General features: G+C 39.3%; 3 protein-coding genes across 3 annotated transcripts in view; 1 reads left to right on the top strand and 2 right to left on the bottom strand.

Moving 5' to 3' along the window:
• Positions 1–9,069, bottom strand: part of EFL1 (elongation factor like GTPase 1) — a 63,978-nt gene extending 54,909 nt beyond the window's left edge. The window contains exons 1-11 of the mRNA XM_040077587.2: positions 8,998–9,069; positions 8,471–8,573; positions 7,781–7,848; positions 7,506–7,590; positions 6,861–6,994; positions 6,128–6,265; positions 5,187–5,401; positions 3,230–3,353; positions 2,291–2,367; positions 2,015–2,151; positions 1,193–1,315 (exon numbers count right to left, since the gene is read on the bottom strand). Of these exons, the coding sequence (XP_039933521.1) occupies positions 1,193–1,315; positions 2,015–2,151; positions 2,291–2,367; positions 3,230–3,353; positions 5,187–5,401; positions 6,128–6,265; positions 6,861–6,994; positions 7,506–7,590; positions 7,781–7,848; positions 8,471–8,561 (1,192 nt within the window). The 5' untranslated portion in view covers positions 8,562–8,573; positions 8,998–9,069. The remainder of the gene's footprint in view (positions 1–1,192; positions 1,316–2,014; positions 2,152–2,290; positions 2,368–3,229; positions 3,354–5,186; positions 5,402–6,127; positions 6,266–6,860; positions 6,995–7,505; positions 7,591–7,780; positions 7,849–8,470; positions 8,574–8,997) is intronic.
• Positions 9,070–9,105: 36 nt separating this feature from the next.
• SAXO2 (stabilizer of axonemal microtubules 2) lies at positions 9,106–18,517 on the top strand. Its single transcript, XM_040077461.2, has 4 exons — positions 9,106–9,208; positions 14,942–15,121; positions 16,364–16,566; positions 17,305–18,517. Exons 1-4 carry the CDS (start codon positions 9,168–9,170, stop codon positions 18,276–18,278), a joined length of 1,398 nt encoding a protein of 465 aa, XP_039933395.1. The 5' UTR covers positions 9,106–9,167; the 3' UTR covers positions 18,279–18,517.
• A 1,195-nt stretch (positions 18,518–19,712) lies between these two features.
• Positions 19,713–20,109, bottom strand: part of ADAMTSL3 (ADAMTS like 3) — a 177,760-nt gene continuing 177,363 nt past the window's right edge. The window contains exon 32 of the mRNA XM_040077708.1: positions 19,713–19,808. Within this exon, the coding sequence (XP_039933642.1) occupies positions 19,771–19,808 (38 nt within the window). The 3' untranslated portion in view covers positions 19,713–19,770. The remainder of the gene's footprint in view (positions 19,809–20,109) is intronic.

Raw genomic sequence — 20,109 nt, 5'->3', positions numbered from 1 at the left:
AATGAGCAAGACCTCAAAAACAGAACTCTTGATAAAAAAGTATACATACCCCAATTAAACAACTCGAGTTTACAGGCTGATTTAGATCACAATGGAAACCAGAGAGCAGCACAGGATTACAACTGAACACTATTTATTCAGTACCTCTAAGTATTCTACTCCTCCTTTAGACTGAAATGAAAAAAGTCCTACAAATGCCCAGATGCTCATAAAATCCTAATAACTTCACTGCAAGAACAGATATTCCTCAAAAGATGAGATTCACACAAAACTCATTTGATACTTAGGAAATTCCCATAAACCGTTTTTTTATCCAACTTGAAACACATGAAATTCAAACCAGTCAATATCATTCAAAACTTCTAACATAGAAACTGAATCATCTTCTCCTACACTTCTCCCTTTTATTTGAAATGTAAAAAGACCACAGAGCTAAGGCAAACAAAAGCACAAGACTACTACTAAAAATTAGCAAAATACTCACTAAATGTTGAAGTCCACTACTTCTTCATAACCAAGAACAGTAAGATTCAAGTTTACAGAGGCAAACTTCTTCCAATTAACTTACACTACTACAGTGTTGAATACTGTCTGGAGAATACCATGTTTTAAAATTTTAATAAAGGATGAAAAGCCGGTTTTGTTACCCCGAGGAAACAATTTCTAACAGCCTGTCAATTTAATGCTCACATCTCATTTTTAATTGACATTTGGTGTCTCATCCTCTTACGATTTCTTTAAGCTCTCCTCAAAACACTGTGCTACAATTAATAATTAATTAATAAAAGCTAATCAATACACTTGCAAAAATTAAATCCAAATTCAAACCACTGCTGGCAAAAAATTAATGATTTTAATACACAAGTTAGCAAAATATTCAATTCTCAATTACATAACCATTTCTACTGTCCAGAACTAAAAGCCTTGTATTCTTGAACTCTCAGTTTCAGAGTCCTGGACTTTACATCACCTGCAGCTTAAGCTGTCTAAAACCCAGGAATATATAGAATGGAAGAAAAATGCATGGCCATAAAACTATGACATGTCAATGACAAACATCAACAAAGTTACTGGAAGTGGAATATTTATAAATTTACATACAGATTACCACACATTTTACAATCCAAAGACAAACAAAACCACCAGGACCACCACCATCAACCTTCACGTTAATGGGAGAACACCTACTCACCACTTTTCAGCTCTTGAGTTTCTGGTGGCAAAGAATCAAATGTTCTTGCTCCAACACACATCAGCTTTTCCACTCTCTCAGCTGTGATGTCCAGAGGACTGGGAATTTTACTACACACCATGGCTAAAACACATTGTTAAGGATACATATTTGTATTTTCTTACCGAATGCAACCAACAACACAAATGCTTCTTTAACTGAGCCCTAGCTGCCAGCAGAAGCAGATCCCAAATCCAGCTTTTGTCACAGTGCATTCAGGCCCCTCTAAGGTCAGCAACAATTTTTGCCACTTATCAGGGGCAGAGTTAAGGAGGGGTGGCCATCCCACCCTACGTGCAGCTGGGAAGCTGAAAACAGCACAACTGAGGCAAGATTTACAGAAGTAATTAGTATTTATACATCAATAATTTGTACACCTCTACCGTAAAATAAGATATATCCTTGTACAAACAATGGGCACAGCTGACAAACAGCAAAGGTTGATTTTGAATAAAGAAATTTTCTGCCTAAAACATAACACCAGACATCTACAGAACTTCATGGACAGAAGACCCATAATTAAGGTGTATTGTCAAATTACCTCCAGATTGTTTCCTAAAAATAAGATGTACAAAAAAACAAAGCTGGCAGAAGTGTAAAAAAAATGGTAGATACGTAATTTGTAATGTTATAAGCAAGAAGATAGGCCCAGATAGCTTAGGCACAAAAATTTAAAAAAAAAAAAAAAAATTATATCAAATCACACATTGACATATGTCAGCATACTCTGAAGTCTGAGAACTGCCAATAGAAAAAAAAAAAAATCGTATTTTTTAAGGATACAGAGGACTGCATCAGATATTGGTAGCCACTGGCTACAAATAGCATTTAGATGAACTTTTGGGTCTGCATGCCGTGACTCCCGGGCACCAATTCTTAATCCCAAAGAGGTGACTATCTTTTCTATTTTTTCTTTGTCTCTGGAAGGAAAATAATAAAGAGATTAAAAATCCACAGAAGCAATATATAACCAGTATCTATTATTTTTGAGTATTTAAAAAAAAAAATCACCAAAGCACATGGAAGGAGATACCAGGAAAACTTTTTAGCTGTCCTCACCTTTTCATAACAGCCTCATATAGACTCCAAATGTTGTCCAGGACCAGCTGCACAAACAAAGGTTTCTTTCCTTTTGACTGGAAGAAGATAAAAACAGCTCATTACCAGCAATTCCTCATTTTTTCAATAGGCTTAAGACTGCACTTTTCACTGGGAACATGTAAAACCTTTATTCAAAATCAAGAAGTCAGTCTTATAAGAACGGTATTAAGGCACAAAATAAACATGAAATTTACAAGTGGAGTACAAGGGTTTCAATTTCAGAAAAAGAACCTGATAAACATGGCACATAACTACCCTGAGCCTACTTATCACCCCTTTTACAACTATTAATCATTACTTATGTAAACAGAAAAAAACGCAGGATTACGTGAAAATAAGGAAACTACCCTCTCTTAACTTGTAATGGTGAAAATGCTTAATGCTAGAGAAGTGTAGTTTTCACACCAGAGCCTCAGTAGAGCATTCAACAGAAATTCTCTATGGCAAAAAAGTTTTTTCAAATCCTAAATACCGAGATAAATGTGAATATCCTAAACCATTAACTGTGGAAGAGCTCTTCACAGAGGACAGAGACCCACTCGCTACTCTTGTTTCTACACTGTTAATCTTCGCTTCATCTTGTGTGTTTCACTCAATGCTGAAATCTTGAAGCGGCAATGTCCCTTATTTAGTGAGCGCTGTTAGATGAGATCTCCTCCACGCAGCATTCGAGCGGTCAGTTTTGGAATGTTCTATGCTCCAAGTGTTGTTGCAAGGCTGTCCTGGAGACTTTACACCTCCAGTAACACTGAGTCACCTCCAGTAACACTGAGTCAACAGGCATTGAGGTCAAGTTTCAGAATACACTATGAGGAATAAAATCGGGGGAAAAAAAAAAAAAAAAAAAAAAAAGGACTCAAAAAAAAAATCAGGTTAGATTTTTGACATCCTCCATACCTGATCACCCTTCATTATCTTCTTTGCTTTTGTATTTAGATAATAATCTCCCCATAAAGTCTTCAGAAGTACTGCGGGTTTGATTCCAATTTTTTGGCTGTACAGTTTGGCAAAATGTTCAATTCTGAAAGCAAAGAAGACATATCTTGATGGAACTGTAATGTTTTTAACAACATCAGCTTAAGTGAAAATCACACAAAAATCTCAAATCTTTGTTTCACTCCCACTTTTTCAATTGTCTTCACTTTAGTTCACATTGTTCAACATTTACACCTGCAAAAATATTGAGTCATAACAGATCAAAAACATCAACAGCATTTGAATGGATTTGTTTTGTTTCAAGTCAGCTTCAAGGCTTTATTGAAGTAAACATTTGTGCACTATCCCTTCATCAAAAACTCAAAAGCGTAACACAAACCTTATAAATACATTAGCGATGACTCTCAGACTTATTCTCTGAAGGACTTCCCATGACACATTTAACTATGGTCTGGGACCAGAATAGGAGATGTTAAAAACCAAGCTTTCTTTTGAGTCACCTTTGAGCCATCAGATGGTGGTAATTATTTTTAATGAACCACTTATGAAACTTCTTGTTGTCTGAATCATTGCTTTAATAATGAGTAAACCCAAGAAGATTATATAAAACTGTAATGCCATAACTGTGTTGTAAAGGCAATTGTGTTGTTCAGCAGCCCCCATGAGTTAACAAAAGCAGCCTGCTTATGCTCAGAGAGGGAGTTCTGAACGTGCTATGGCTTCCTTGCTGAAAACATTCAATGAGCAGTAATAGAAAATACTTCCACATATTTGCTCCCTGTGCATGCAGAAAAATACACACAACTGCAATCCTGTTTACAGAACAGTGCTACTGGATAATCTTTTCTTTGAAATTCAGAATTCTTGAGTTTTTACACAGCTAAAAAGAGGACCTGTCCATGTCAGCAACACATAAGCTGTGAGTTCTGAACTAAGCCCAAAGAAATTTATTTTCCAGAAACTACCTAAACTCTCAATTCAGGGAAAACTTTCAAGATTCTTGTGCCAGCAGCTCCTGCATATGTATTAATGGCATTTTTCAACACTTGAGGATTATGAGAAAAGCACATGTATCCACCACATTGGATGAGGCTGCCACTACCTAATAAGTTAATTTTTTTCTGCTAATACCTTCAGAAAAAGAACCCGCAACCAAGACAGAGCAGTCAAGACTTTCCACCATTAAGAAAAAGCTCCACTGATCCATATTTCAGCACACACTACTGTAGCTGGCAGTCCTGAAGAACCTCTTGAAGGTAATTAAGAAAAATGTTCTTTTTTTCCCCCCTCCGCTATATGATTTATCACAACCAGAGCCTGACGGTTCATCGGAAGAAAAAAAAATAGTGTTGAAAGATAATTAAACTGAAATAGCCCATTTTATTTTCCCTCCCTTCTGAAGAGATAAGAGCTGTTTGTGTTGGACAACAAACCATGCATGGCACCCGATTTACAGTCTGACTTCGATTTAAAAATCCTGGAGATGATTTTCTTCAAGGGCTCTGCAGCACTCAGGACATTGCCTGTGTCACCACCGAGCACATCCCTCTAATCACAGCTTCAGGATGAAGACAACGCCTCCACCTCGTGGCCAGCGACCAGAACACGGGCACCGCTCACACTCCCGCTGCCCTCCAACGCCCCAGCGAACCCCGAACCAGCCGCTGGCCCTGTCTGCTACAGTCTATCCAACAGCAGCAACTACGAAAATTGCCAGGCTAGGCTGGACCCTACTGCGGGCTCAGAAGCTCCTGTGCAGGTAGAACAGGATCCCTGTCACTCAGGTAATTTACACAGAGTGGCGTATCACAGTAAAAACTAACAAACATCTTTAGAAACATGATGCAGCTGAAATACTTTTAAGATTAATGGCAGTAATCAATTTTAAAATAAGTCAGTAATTAAATCTCAAACTTACCCAAAACCCCAGCCATCAATTGCACTGGCAAACACCACATTTCCATGTTCTGGTGAAAAATAGAGATGTGAATCATCAGTGTCTTCCAATCCAGTACTCCAGTCATAAATCTGATCTCCCGGAGATGCATCTGAAACGCTTTCACTTTCTGTTTCCTTTTCAGCTCTTTCTTCTAACACTTTGGAGGTAAAAAGTGTTCCAGTGACTGCATTGATCTAGAAGACACGTGGAAACACCCTCAGATTCATTCACTCTTTCACAACTCTTGCAATTAAAATGTAATGTTCCCACCCTCGAAAACATAAAAAGAGAAGTTTTGTTAACAAGGCAGCATGCCTGTGATTCACTGGCAATTAAAACACACCTAATTTTATACATTTGAAGACCACAGGAGTTTATGAGACTGACATTTTGATATACACACCATGCAGCTTCCAAGTCAAAGTCAGCCACACCAGGACTGAATCAGATAGAGTATCACCTTGTCTCTCACAACAAGGAATGGTGAAATAGGAATTTGTTTCTGCCAACAAAGCAAACAACAGAGGGCAAAGGGAAACCACGCAGATAAATGCCCTCAAGTGAACTTCCCTCCCAAGGGAAAAAAGTTTGACAGCAACTTAAACCATGATTTAAAAGATGAAACAACTTTATCCCTACATAAATTCATCAGTATCAGGAATAGTCTAACATCTATCTACCTCCAGTAAGTTTAAGCAATTTAACAGAAGAACAAAACACTCAGCACATTACTTCTAGAAACAAAAGCTTTTCCTGATGACCTGTCAAGAAGCATGTACTACTCTTTTCTCCATCCCAGGCATTCTGAATGAACCTCAGAACCAATCAGGAATAAGATACACCTCAATTTTAAAAATCAGACTGGATGTTATACAGCGCCACAAAGTCTGCTGTGTGAAATGACACCTCAGCATGAATACCTGTTCTAAGATATTCTTAAGGTGCAAATATGCTTCCTGAGGGGTGAGCTTCAGCTCCACAATCAAGCGGTCGATTTTGTTAATCACCAGGACTGGACGGATGTTCTCCAGCCATGCCTGCCGCAGGACTGCTTGAGTCTGAGAAGGAAAGAGTTATTAAAAAACCCATTACAGAAAGCCTGAGAGCATCAAAAAGACAGAACATTAAAGAAAAAAATCAAATCTAATTCTAAAATTGAATAAACAACTAGTGAAGGACAGGTTGACACTCAAACCAGAAATTTGACTCCCACAGTGTACAGTGTTAGTCATTGAAGAATTCTGCGGAATGGTGGGATTTCATGGCAAAAACACCCATAATAACAAAACCCAAACTATTTAGAAAATCGAGCCATGAAAAAAAGTAACCTCATTATTTTGTGTATTCTTTTCCAAACCCTGAAAGCCCACTTAAATATGTGAAATCATTTCCCTTAAGACTTCTCTCTATCAAAGTATTCCATTACCTGAAAAATGGCATACCCACTGTTTCAACCCTGCACCTCTACACCCATTAACCAACACTGTTCAGTTTTCCAGCACAACTATGATTTTCACTATTCACTTTCATACCTCAACTGCACTGTCATTCATTAAAAGTTTCGTAAAACTTCTTAGTCAGCCCATCACCTATTTCTATATAACCCACTTCAGACTACTCCCCTCTTTCTCTACTTAATACACTTTATTTCACCTGTGGACAGACTCCTTCAACAGCATCCACCACTATGATGCAACCATCACAGAGTCGGACAGCAGTAGATACTTCTGAAGAAAAATCCACGTGCCCTGGGGAGTCTATTAAATTAATCAGATACTCCTGATCACCTAGGATCAAACAATAAATTAATATTTCAGAACAGTTTTCAAAGATATTTCTTCCAGCCATCCAGTTATACTGCTTCAGCTGTTATTTTTTAATGTCCTGACACTAACTACACCATGAAAACACTTACAGCACAGTGTAACAGGGATCTCAACAAAGTAGTAAGACTGTACTAAAACTTGGGGTTTTTTGAAAGAAGGTCTTGCTTTAAGTGACATTAATTCAAGACTTAAGATCAAAATAGAAATATTTATATCTAAAATAAAAGATGAGGCAACTACTCTCATGGCCTCCACTCGGAGATAAGATTGAAGATGCTCTTCCTGACCCTGAGATGGAACTCAATTATCTTGGCTAACTTACTTGCCTAAGCCTCAGCAGGATTATGGCCTAACACTGAGAAACACAAAAGTAAAAGCTGCACACAAAGATCACAACAGTAACAATGAAGATACAGGGGAAATTAACAGAAACATATATTAAAATTCATACATGCCATCATCAACAACTTACCTTTCACGAAGTGCAGTGAAATTGCACTAGATTTCATTGTTATTCCTCGGATCTGTTCATCCTCCCTACTGTCGAGGTATCTCAGCTGAGTACAGAAACAAAAGACAGTAAGTCTGTAGAAATATCTTCACAATTTACTTATCAACTGTCAGAGTATGACGGTGAGAAAAACGAGGTTTAGCAAGACTATAGATGGAATTTCCTTAATGACCAAGAATTTACAACCCCAGCGTGTACACACCAGAATTCTGTTAAAAGTGACAGGGTAACTCTACCTTTCCTGCCAAGCGGCTGGAGATTATTCCATTGCTAGATATAAGGCAATCAGCTAGAGTAGTTTTGCCTGAAAAGAAAAATAAATTACTCAGGCTAAATAAATACAAAGATTCAACATATAGTATTCCAGGATATCAACGTTAATGAAGATTATAAAATGCCATGAGAAGTAAAAATTAACTTTCAAAAAACAAATCCAATTACTCCTGTTACATGCACACAAATTTATTTTTGAAGAGTGGATGCAAATTTACCTGTCATGACCAGAGGAGGAGTTGAAATATCAAACAGTACATCAGAACCCCTTCATAACATGCAATTAAACAAAATATTTGTGTTCTACAAAAAGTCCTTACTATTTCCACCTACATAAAAACTTGCTCTATTAAGAAAACATGGAAAAATATTATTCTGCCTTGCAAACATACATCAAATTGATGTCAACATTCACCATCATAGAAAACACTCGATTTCAACTGTTTCAAATCATTATAGTGTGATGCTCTTTCACGTAAGACAAAGCTGTATAAGGCTAAGAAAAAGATGCATAAAGTAGATTTACTTTTCCGAATCATGTTCAAGACAGTTTAAAGCTAAATCCACAGAAGCCTACTACTTTAGAACAGCGAACAAAGTGTCTCACCACCACTTAAACACTCACGAGGAGGAGTCACCAGCACCTGCCTTACCGTGATCCACGTGGGCCAATATACAGATATTCCTGATGCCGGACGCCTTCTTCTGGAGGCCAACCATCTTTCCCACGCTTGTGAGCACCATCGCTGGCTAATTCTGCGAACGGAGCAAAGTGTTTTACTGGGGGCGTCAACTCGACAAAAGGCTTTGGTTTTCAACCACGCAAACTGCGATTAGAGCAGCTCGTCGGGGAAACCTCCCGCGACACGTGGAGCGCGTCACGAACGCTCCGCCACCGCGGGGACACCCGAAACCACGGGCCGCCTCTGCACTTCGAACGCGCCCCAGGAGCCCGGCAGCGAACACCGAGCCGCCAGGAGCGGCACAAACATCACGGCTCCCCCCGGCCCCGCTTCCCCTTCCCCTCCCGAGCGGGCACGGCCGCGCTGCCCCCGCTCTGCCAGTCCCGCGGCCGTCCCGGGAGGGGCAGAGCGCTGCGCTCTCGCTCGCTCGCCCGCGGGGTGAGGGCCGCGCCGGGGCCGGCCCCGCTGCCCGGGCCCTCCGTGCGGGGCACACGCACCTGCGCCCGCTCCGCCGCCGCTCCCGGAAAGCCGCGCCCGCCCCGCTCGGCCGCTGCCGATCCCGCCCCGTGACGCCGGACGGAAGCCGGGCCGGGGCGGGCCGGGAGCCGCTGGTGCCGCGCGCGGCAGCGTCCCTGGTTACCGGCCGGGGCGGCCCGGGGGACGGGGCATGGGGCCGCCGCGCTGCATCTGCGAGATCTGCTCCTGCGGGTGAGTGAGGCACGCACCTGCGCCGCCCGCCCTCCCTCGGCGCACTCGCCCGCCGCGCCGAGCCGGTGCCGGTCTGCGGCAGGGTGGGAAGGCTCTGCAGAGGGACCTGGACAGGCTGGATCCGTGCAATGGTGCCAGTGGTACAACGTTCAACAGGGGCAAGGGCCGGGTGCTGCCCTTGGGTCACGACAGCCCCACCCAGCGTTACAGGCTGGGGCAGAGGGGCTGGAAGGTGCCCGTCGGGAACGGCCCCGGGTGCTGGGGAGCAGCAGCTGAACAGGAGCCAGCCTGTGCCGGGAATGCCGATGGCACCGGGCCCGTGTCAGGAGCGGGGTGGCCGGGCAGGGCAGGGCAGGGATTGTCCCTCTGTACGGGGCACTGGTGAGGCCACACCTCGAGTGCTGCGTCCAGTTCTGGGCTTCTCAGTTCAGGATGGTCATTGAGGTACTGGAGTGTGTCCAGAGAAGGGCAATGGAGCTGGGCAAGGGTCTGGAGCACAGGGGTTACAAGGAGCAGCTCAGGGAGCTGGGGGTGTTCAGCCTGGAGAAAAGGAAGCTCGAGGTGACCTTTCCACTCCCTCCAGGAGATCCTAGCCAGGTGGGGCTCAGCCTCTTCTCCCAGACAACCAGTGACAGGACGAGAGGATACAGTCTCAAGCTGCATCAGAAGAGCTTTAGGTTGGACATTAGGAAGAATTTTTTCACGTAAAGGGTGTTTGGGCATTGCAATGGGCTGCCCAGCAAGGTGGTGCGGCCATTGTCCCTTGGGCCGTTTAAGGAGAGACTGGATGTGGCACTCTGTGCCATGGTCTGTTGTCATGGTGGCATTTACTCACAGGTTGGACTTCATAATCCCAGAGGACTTTCCCAACCTCATTGATGACATAAGCAGCACCCTGGGCCACTGGGGAGTAGGACCCAAGTATGAGCACATTCTCAATAAATGTGAAGTAGTGTTCTGACATTTAAATCAGGTAAAGGTAAAAGAAGGTCTTAAATGGACTAAAATAGAACAGAATAAAGACAATCTTTAAAAGCCACCCAGACTAAATCAGAAGCAGGATTTTCCAGAAACCAGAGCCAGCTCCCATTGAAAGACTGCACCAAAGGAACCTTCTGAAGAGTTCTGGCAACCTTGTCAGAAACCTGTGCAAGCACTGCCGCCTTCAAAAGAGATTTTATGTATCTGCCCTTCTGCCAGCACATCCAGTAGCACTCAGCACTTTGCTTTACATTCCCACAGAGAGACAAACAGCTCATCATTGTCCTATAGCCTCTTTGACCCAAGAAGGCTGACACAAGAGGGTACAGTAGGCAATTTTTTATGGAAAATTTCTATTACAGGTCTATAAGCAATATTATCAATGCCATAGGTGGGGGAAAAAAGTGCACAAATCAGGTGTCCCAAAATAATAAGGGACTTTGACCTTTCAAAATTAAGACATATATTTACAGGTTGGAGTCACAACTGTTAATATTTTCAATTTCTTCTCTGTCAACTTTAAAAAAAATCAAAAAAATAATCACCCTAGGATTCAAAGATTCAGTTCATACTTAAAAAAAAAAAATCTATCAACTACACACAAGAATAGCCATCATAATATCACAGAGGTGTGCTCAAGGTTTTTTTGAAGGATAGAGCAAACCCTGTGGTTGCAAAGTGCACCATGACCCGTAAGTTTGATATCAAAGTCTGCAGAGCAGGCACCCTCTGTGTTTCTGTGTGAGAATTCTGTCTATCTGTTTATCAGCCACTTTTTTTTTTCATCTGTAGACAGAGTTGTGAGGCAGGCATTGAGTAAAGCTTCTCATGTTCTTTTTGGCCAAGGCTGTTTGGTCAATTTTGCCCCATAAATTTCTTAAGTCCAAGATTAATGAAGAGTTGGAACACGTTGTTTTCATGATGAGATAACAAACCTGGCTTGGGCTCAAGTAGAAAGATGGTGAGATAACACAATGAGACAGTATAAAATGAGGTTCAACTCAACCAAAAATTCTCAATCCAAAAGCTGAGTTCAATAATATAAATAATTGAATTAAATATGCATAAAGCTTGTGGTTTAAAATAAACCTCACTGAAGTTTTTACAGTCAATAAAATCTTTAGCCATTATTGGTTTAGGCAGCACATTGTGTTTGCTTCAGTGTACAGTGTTTCTGTTTTGAGGGGAAGGCTTCTTGGTCACTTGGCAGTGTTACCTGGACATTGGAATGTATACACAGCTTAGCAGAGACTTCAAAGCAACTATAAATATCTAATGTTTTGTAGACATTATCATTTAGCTATTTACAGGACTTTTTATGGAGGTATAATTTTACTGCTTAATTCTAAATAATAAAATAGAAGGAAACAATCCCCCTATCAACAGATTTTTAAAAAAACACTGAAAAAATGTACAAGGGAGAAAACCCAATAAGAGAAAACTTCATTCTGCACAGGATGTTAAATCTGGCTTCCAAAGAATAAAGCTTATGTGGTAGATGAACTTTCTGGACTGAAGAATACTATTTGTCTGCTATAAAAGATAATTGCAGCCTACAAAAGCTTAAAAGTTGTTTTGAGACACAAAAATAAACTACTGCTTTATCTTCTCCTCAGTCTGTCAGCCTTTCCCCATTTCTTGCCCTTCATTATCATAAAAATCTATATTCCTGAATAGATGTGAGTTAAAAGGAAAGAAGATTTCTCTGAAATACGGGTTACTTAAGCCATCAGACTGACCACATATAAATACAAACCCAGTAAAAACTACCAGATCTCCTGTCAAGAACAGGAAAGTATGTGACTCTCAAAAACAATGTCCATCCATCATTTCTGTCTTCCAGACCATAGTGTGTGCATTGGCAAAAAAATAAAAAGAAATTAGAAATAAAAGCTTTGAGCTGTGTTTGTGGAAGGGTAGTGAGTTTTCTATTATGACAAATATTAAGCTTTTCTCATTAGTCTAGTTCTCTCAGAGGAAAATGCTTTGTGGTAGAATTTCAAGGGTCTTGCTAGTGTTGTATTAAAAAAGAATATATGCCAGGCTTTAAATAAAGTTAAAATCACCAGCATTCTACTAAAATAACTAGAACAAGAGCATTTGGCACAAGAAAGCTGAGGTACTGTCACTTTTATTTAGCTGAGATTCTATTCAACCCTTATGCAAGACACAAGATAGTCTCCCACAGAGAAGGGAAAGAATAATAATCTATAAAGCAAGTGCCAGTCAGGCATGGGAAAAAGAATATATTCTTACCAGATTCATTTGAATTATCAGTAACTCTGGGGTGGAAATGAAGATAAATACAAGAATTTAAAAATAAACGGTGTCTCAAGGAGTGAAGGCTAAGCAACATATTTCATTTATCAGAGCTGTAATCTGTCTTCCCTGATGATTCCTAGCATTGTGATGCCTTATATAATTAGTTTTATAAAGTTATTATCTAAATGAAAAATTTTGGTTTAGCAATTGGGCAACATTCTAAATTTGACAACATCCTAAAGTAGATTTATCAGTTAAACAAAAATCCCCTAATCTCTTCTCCAAGTCAAATTCACAAGGTAATTTTACATTACCCTTCAGGCCAACTGAAAGCACTTTCACAGCTCAGAGTAGGATGTAGGAACTTCCTCAACAATCTCATCTGATTCCAAGTAATCTTGTGCACAGTTAGAGTGTGTTCAGGATTGTTTTATAGGCTAGAAATGAGTGGTTTGAAAGATATTATTGGATGAACAATGAATTCTAATAAAATTGCAACCATCTCTTTCCTTGAAGAGGTAAGAGTAGATTGCTTTCATCCCTCTTTTGTATTTACCAAGAACTACAGGCTCAGTCTGCAGTAATTATTTTTTTCTAGCATCTATTTCAGTTTGTAGCATGTCCATTCAGCAATGCATGGGATATACTCACAACATTGCTTAAAAATGTTCAGAATTAAGTCCTTACAGAATGGTGACCCCAGAACACAAAAGGTGTTTTGTTTGGTGGTTGGTCTTCCAGACCAGCTTATGGTGAAAACTGAAGGTTACCAAAGTGAAGCTTTTGCAGATGAATAATGTTTGTTTCCAACTCCTTTGAATTGTATGCCAAAAAATACATGAAGACCATTATAATTTGATAACCCATATTTCAAGCAGCTTTCAAACCATCCATTCAATGTCTTTTGTTTCTGCTTCACTGTTACTTTTGGATGCTACGGGACACAGCATGTGCTGTTTGTACGTTCTGAACAAAACATTACTAAGGTGAAAGTGAATTTCGTGACAAATGTAATGACAGGCAAACACTGTAGTGAGAAATAGCACACACTTACCTCCTTGTTTTCCTACCTTTCCTGTTCTTTCCCTCTTCTTCCTTTTTCCTTTCCGTACTGTGTTTTGAAAAGGTCTCTCACTTGTTAATTGACTTGATTGAAAAGGAGTAAACACCCACGGCTTTGAAAGGGTCTGGATTCTTCCAGCCCCTAGATAGGGCTAATTTATCTTTCATTTTTTGAACTACTGAGCTGGCAAAATCAGGCAGCACAAACTAATACCAGCTTTAGGATCTGCAGCCTTCAAGAACTTCTTTCAGTGTTTTTTTTTCATTTTCCCACCAAGACTTCTTCATATCTGTTTCTGTATTCTATTTTACCTTGCTTTAATTTTTATTTTCCTTTATGGTATTCAGTCTTAGCTAAAATTCTCTGCAGACCTTTGAAATATTCTTTGGATATCTAGCTTCTTGAAACTTGACCTTATTTGTACTTACTAAGAGCTGTACACTTTTGCCTTTCTTGGGGTTTAGATATTTTTGCTTTTCATCACAGAATTTTACAATACTTGTTTATTTGAAAAATTATTTATCGTTTTTTCCGTTTGCATTGCAAGTTGTCAGCGGTAAGTAGGAGGAAAACCTGTCATTATATATTTCCTTGAGGTCAGCCAGAGATGTGCATTGTGCAAATTAGAATTAATGTTACAAGATTTTCAAAAGAATAACAACATTTAAATTTTAATTTCATGGAACATTAATTGGAAACAAGGTATGAATAATAAATTGTCATTGTATACTTCCCAACACCTTTTTGCACAATGGTGTCATTGATAGAGACATCAATGAAATGCAGGAGGAATTGAAATAAAACCTATTAAGAAAAAGAGGTGTCATTACTTTCAAATAAACATGTGTTTTGGATAGAGAATTTAGTCAATCCATGGAGAAAAAATAAGAGTTGAAAAGTCTTAAACGGCCTGCAGAGCACTAGAAGTGCACATGAGAATTCGCACCACTAAACTTTTAATCAAAAAGTGTTAATCAGTAGTGGTGAAAATAGCTGAGATGTACCGAAATAAAAAGACAAGTGATGAGATAATAGCAGTAAAAAAGAGATGATCTGAGACAAGAAATGAAGCACAGTTAGTTACTTTTCCAAATAAAATGAGTAGGACCATTAAACAAGAAGAAAATGCATCTTGGTGGTAGCATCATTTAGAGGACTGAGATCATCTCTGTCCATCCTTTGTATTCTGCACCAAGGACTAATTCACAGCTGATTCTGCTTTTATTACTGTGTTATTATGATGTACTCTGGGACCTCTGCCATCAGCACAATATTTTGTGGTTTTATCACTCAGAAAAGACTTTAAACAAAAACTACTGACATTGTTCAATCTTCCCCATTTGTTATTCACTCCCAGTAGACAGAGTATGTGTTTTCCTCTTAAATGAAACGATTCAAAATTCTCTGCTCTGATGTGTTTGACCCAGACGCCATCGCTGTGGCCATAGATCCACAAAGTTTTATGATGATGGAGTGCATCCGAGCCACAAAACTGAGTATTTGGAGAAGTATCCTGGCTATGGCAACGTCTGCCCTCCCGAGAGCTGTAAGCCAAAATCGGAGATCCAAGAGGATCGGGGGAGAATGGACGGCACCACAACATTCAAGTAAATATTTTTAAACAATGTTTTTTAATTAGTCTATAAAGTCTTTCATTCTTTGTTTTTTAGGTGAAGGTTAAACATTGTATTGCAGTCTTCTCAAAATGCAGTCATTGCATCCTTTGCACTTTTTGCATATTTAAAGTATAAATGTTGAGTATAGAAATACTAGTTTATACTATAGTTACCACAAAAAGCTCGTAAAAAATAGCAAAGCATGCAAACAGCAAGATTTGCATTCTTTATGGCAGCCTTTAACCTGTAAAGAGAATGAAAAATTTTTGTCTTGTTTTCAGGCTGTAAGGGAAATTTAGGTCTTATGGAAAACCTGGTAAGCTGGGGAACTTTCTGTAATACATATGTAGAATCCAAGATAGTGGAAAAATGAAATCTTAAGAAAAAAGAACTGGGATTCTCTTATTGATTTTTTAAATTCAGATTATTAATTTAAATAAAATTATTAGTTTTAAGAAAGCAAACTGTATAGGGGTTCAGTATATTTATCCTGTCTGTGCACGGATTCTGATTTAAGCTTACAGAATTAAAGAGTATCTTTTGAGGAATTTAAAAAAAAATCACCCGTTCATTGTTAGTGATGTTACAGCAGCATCAACTTTTACTTTTTCCACTGTTGTTGTCTTCTTCTAAGCTGTGAGGGCATCTGGTGAAATTTGTTTATTATTATTAAAAAAAAAAAAAAAAAAAAAAAAAAAAGAGAGAGAAATGTAAATAGACAGGCCAAATGCTATTCTGGTCATGTACTTGTATGGACTGTTTAAACACCCACATATGTAATATACATCCTTTTAATGTAATGTGCCTATACAAAAACAGTGAAATGCTGTTTCTGATTATATTCCATTCTCCTCATGCAATCATTAAGTGCTACCACTTGTAGTAATTTGAGTTTTTCTCTGCTTCTGCTGATAATTTCTTTGCAAAATTATAGCAACTTTGTAAGTCTCCTTTCAGATACTTTAAATAATATTGTTAAACTGTGAATGGGACTCAGAGTGTTAAAAAACTTACTTCATCACCTACCTTTGAGTAAAGACTATAATGCATCACAGACCGTAGATTTATGTACTGTGGTTTTCTCTCCTTTGTGCTATCCCTCCGACACAGGGTGTCTGATAGGTTTTTCAGAGTAAACATTCTGTTATTTTTCCATATAGTGGAAAAATTACAAAAGTGATTTAAGAAGGAAGACAAGATTTTTTGACTAATGTTTTCTCTTCCCCAATTCAGATCTGATTATTTACCATATGAAATTCTTACAAGACCTTTTCGGCCACAAGCAGAATATAGACCAAAGTCAGGGAAGATTGACCTGGGAACCATATACCGGAGAGATTACAGTCCTCATAAAGTAGGACCGGTGACATTAGCAAGGCCTCGAGAGAGGAAACACACTTCAGAAGCAAAAGTGGATACCATCCCAACCTATCGAGGTAAGAATATGTGCCCCCCTACAGAAAGAGAAATAACCAAGATGAAGGTAGCATTTGGAATTACCTATATTAGAAACTTGATTTGTTGGTATGGGACAGGGAGTAAAACATATTAGAAAGCAGGTGATGGTGCCCTAAAGCATTCAGCACTCCAGTGGTTGAGGGGAGACCTATTGCTTGGCTACAAGGAAATTCCAGCATGCACTTGGTTAAGCTATCTCAGCAAAACCGGATGGAAACTAGGGTGCAGTGTATTTTTCAGGTAGTTTTAGCTCATATGACTTATTTTTCCACAGAGTAGGTCAAAAGTGGAGTTTAGGCTTCTGTTTGTGCATGGTGTAGCTTATCCTCGTCCTAGTCATCATCCTAGTAATGATCTGTATTGACATAAATTTTTCTGTAATAATGGTCAGCGCAAAGGTGCTTAATCTTTTAAGTAAAATAGAAGATACTGTATTTAAAACATGTAGAAGGCTATTTTCAATTTGTTCACAGTTTCTGTTGAGCAAATAGTCAAAACAGGGCACCAGGTACAGTATTGGGGGTCTGCTTTTATCGCACACTATAATAGAAGACAGTTTCATTAGATCACAAACATGCACATAAAATTATCATTTTCACTTACATCCATTTTCTTTGTTTTGCAACATTTAATACCAGAAGATTCTGTCTTAATTTTAAAGGAATGGTCTTAAGTCTTACACATGTGTAAGGCGGAATTTTGGTTTTGCCTTACAGATGACTACAGATTATGGAAAGGTGAAAGAGCGGAATCCTGTAAGGTGGAGCGTGTGTACGAGCCACCTTCAGAGAGGTTTGGAAATCCTTCTACATTTCAAGATGACTACTTCCCTAGGCAACCCAATCCCCCCCAAAGCTGTAAACCTTGTGACACCAAGCTGGCAGAGGGGCCTTTCGATGCCAACACCATCCATCGCACCGCGTATGTTGTCCATGAGATGGAGCCCATGTTCGTAAGGCCAAGAGAAGAGTACAAGCCAAGCGACCAACCCTTTGAAGATCTCACAACCCACCAGAGAGATTTTAAAGGGATGCCTGGGGAACAAGCAAAAAGCTGCAAGCCTGAAAGCAGGAAACTTGGATCGGATGATCCTTTTAAAGGAACCACTGAATTCCAGGATCGCTATCAGCCATATTTGGTCACCGCACCAGAGTTCCACAAACCAAGAGAGTACGTTCCACCCACAGACAAGATGGATCTCAAATCCTCAAACCGTCTTGATTACATTTCACACAAGGTTGCTCCTAGAGCCCCCATAAAACCAGCTCCTGGAAGAAAAAACCCTGCCCCCTTTCAAGGGAAGACTACTACAAAAGAACATTATCAACCCTGGAGCGTCTGTCGGCAAGGGCTTATTAAGAAAGAAGAGGAAATTCAAAAACCCACAGGAAAATTTTCTAGTTTAACTACATTCAGGTCCCATTACATACCGCATCAGCCCAATCCACCTCAAAGTTTCAAACCTGTACATGCTGTTGCTACTGGAGTTCCTTTTAAAGATGAAACTTTGTATCGCACTGAATATACTCCAAAGAAGCCAGAGGTCTGCCCAGGACTTGATCCGGGTGCTTTGGGTTATGTCTATGTAAACACAGATTCTCAGGGTCACAGATTCTACCGCCAGCTGTCTCCAGAATGTTCTGGGTCAAACTGTAATCCTATTCCAGAGGAAGTACCTGCTGTGTCATAATACTTCAGTGCAATATTTCAAGCACCTTGGTGAAATAGTTGGAAATCAATTTGTTCATTTTCTCTTTAAATAACACTGAAAGCAAATTAAATACAGAAAACTTTGCTTTTAGAAGTTTGAAGAAAACCAAAGCCAAACCAAAGTTTATTACAAGACTAATAAAGATTTGCCAAATGCTGAAGGAACACTACTACCTACATGGCATTTGTCCGTTCTCTAATTGTGCATTCTAGTTTCCTTGACTCCCCAGATTTCATCTTGCTCCATCTCAAGCATATTTATAACATATTTAATTATTTGATTTTTTCTGCAAATGATTGTATATGTGAAATCACATCTTTTGCTGATAAAATATTTTACACAGTAAGCAAATAATGCTATTTACAATAATTTAAGAAATCAGTAATAATCTCAGTAGTAGGTAATTTTTTTTTTCTTTATATTTTTCTGCTCAGATCACAAGATAGCATGCCATGACACCTAGGCATTTCTAAAAACATGGGTTTAGCTTTAGTCGTCACTACTTTAACTTCATTCAGATCTGAAGTGAGTATAAAGGTCTCACTGTAATTTCTGGTAGCAATTAGTAAGTGGTAACCTCACTCTTTTTCTGTACACATAGTTTAAATCACTCATCCACCAAAAGCAGGTCATTAAACTCTGTTTCCCAATTTCCCTGATTGTCTTTTCAGCCTTACTTCCGAAGGAAACAGAACTGATGCACCTTGGACACACTGACACTTAGTGCATGTGTCCTTCCCAGCTGAATCATCGATAAACCCAGTGTACAAATTCAATCAAATCTCATGATGAGACTGCATAGATTTACAGAAAATAGAGTAAATTCAGGTGAAAAAAGAAATACCAGCTGAGATGCAGAAACCTATAGACAGCCTGTCTTCAGTCTGTCTCCTCTTCAAAGAATTGCTTCTTCCAAATACACAGACACCAGTTTTTTTACAGAAATTTTACGTGTAATTGCCTCTGTATGAAATATTTAGTATTTTCTCTATTTATCTTTAGCCGATTTTGAGAAATCCAGATGAATCAATTTTAGTTTTATTTTGTTCATGATTTAAGCAAGTACCAATTAATAGTTCTGTGATTAACTATATTGTCATGCTCTATCACACTACTCCAGAATGATTTTTTTCGCAGTATTGCATTTCTTGTACCCATTGGTGTAGAACAGTATTTGGGTTCTGCAGAATCATGTGGCTGTACTTCATAAACAAAGTCTCTTATAAAAGGGCTAAGATCAATGATGGGAACATTTTTAAAGCAGGAACTGGGTCATGTGAAAGCAAGAAAACTGATCTGAGCTAATCAGCTGTGCACAAAAGCATTGCATGAGAGGGATCCAGATATTATTAGAGCATCAGTCACTTTTACAGAACTTTCATCTTTGTACTGTGTTTTTGTAGGATCACTTACTTTGTTAATGACATGGCAAATCAGTTTTACTTGTCTGTCTGAAAATTATTCACCTCTCTCAGACTGTGAACAAGGATGATGTAAACCTGCAAGATCCTAAAAACAGGACAGGAAACAGTCCAATTGATTGCCATCTTTCTGTACCACAAAAGAAAAAAAAAATACACTCTATTGAGTCATTCTCTGTCATTTCACAAGGATACAAGACGAAAACTTTGCACAGTCACACCTGCCCAGGTCTACATCCTGTACAGAGTCCTGGTACCTCTAGAGCCGTTCACAGAAGCTGCCAATGCCCTCCAGCTCTCCTTTCTAGGCAGCAAGAAATGCAGTCTGAGTCCATGAAGTTACATGTGCCTGCATGTTCTGCTCAAAATGGCTCTGCTGCTGGGTCTGT

This window comes from Hirundo rustica, chromosome 13, assembly GCF_015227805.2.
Source record: "Hirundo rustica isolate bHirRus1 chromosome 13, bHirRus1.pri.v3, whole genome shotgun sequence".
In the NCBI taxonomy this organism is placed as follows: Eukaryota; Metazoa; Chordata; class Aves; order Passeriformes; family Hirundinidae; genus Hirundo; species Hirundo rustica.
Note: the sequence above shows the minus strand (reverse complement) of the source record. Positions and strands in the feature narration are given on the sequence as shown.

Coding starts and splice junctions, on each gene's coding strand:
- SAXO2 (XM_040077461.2), top strand. CDS start 9,168: ATGGGGCCGCCGCGCTGCATCTGCGAGATCTGCTCCTGCGG. Junction 15,122..16,363: donor GACGGCACCACAACATTCAA/GTAAATATTTTT, acceptor TCCCCAATTCAG/ATCTGATTATTTACCATATG. Junction 16,567..17,304: donor TACCATCCCAACCTATCGAG/GTAAGAATATGT, acceptor TTTGCCTTACAG/ATGACTACAGATTATGGAAA.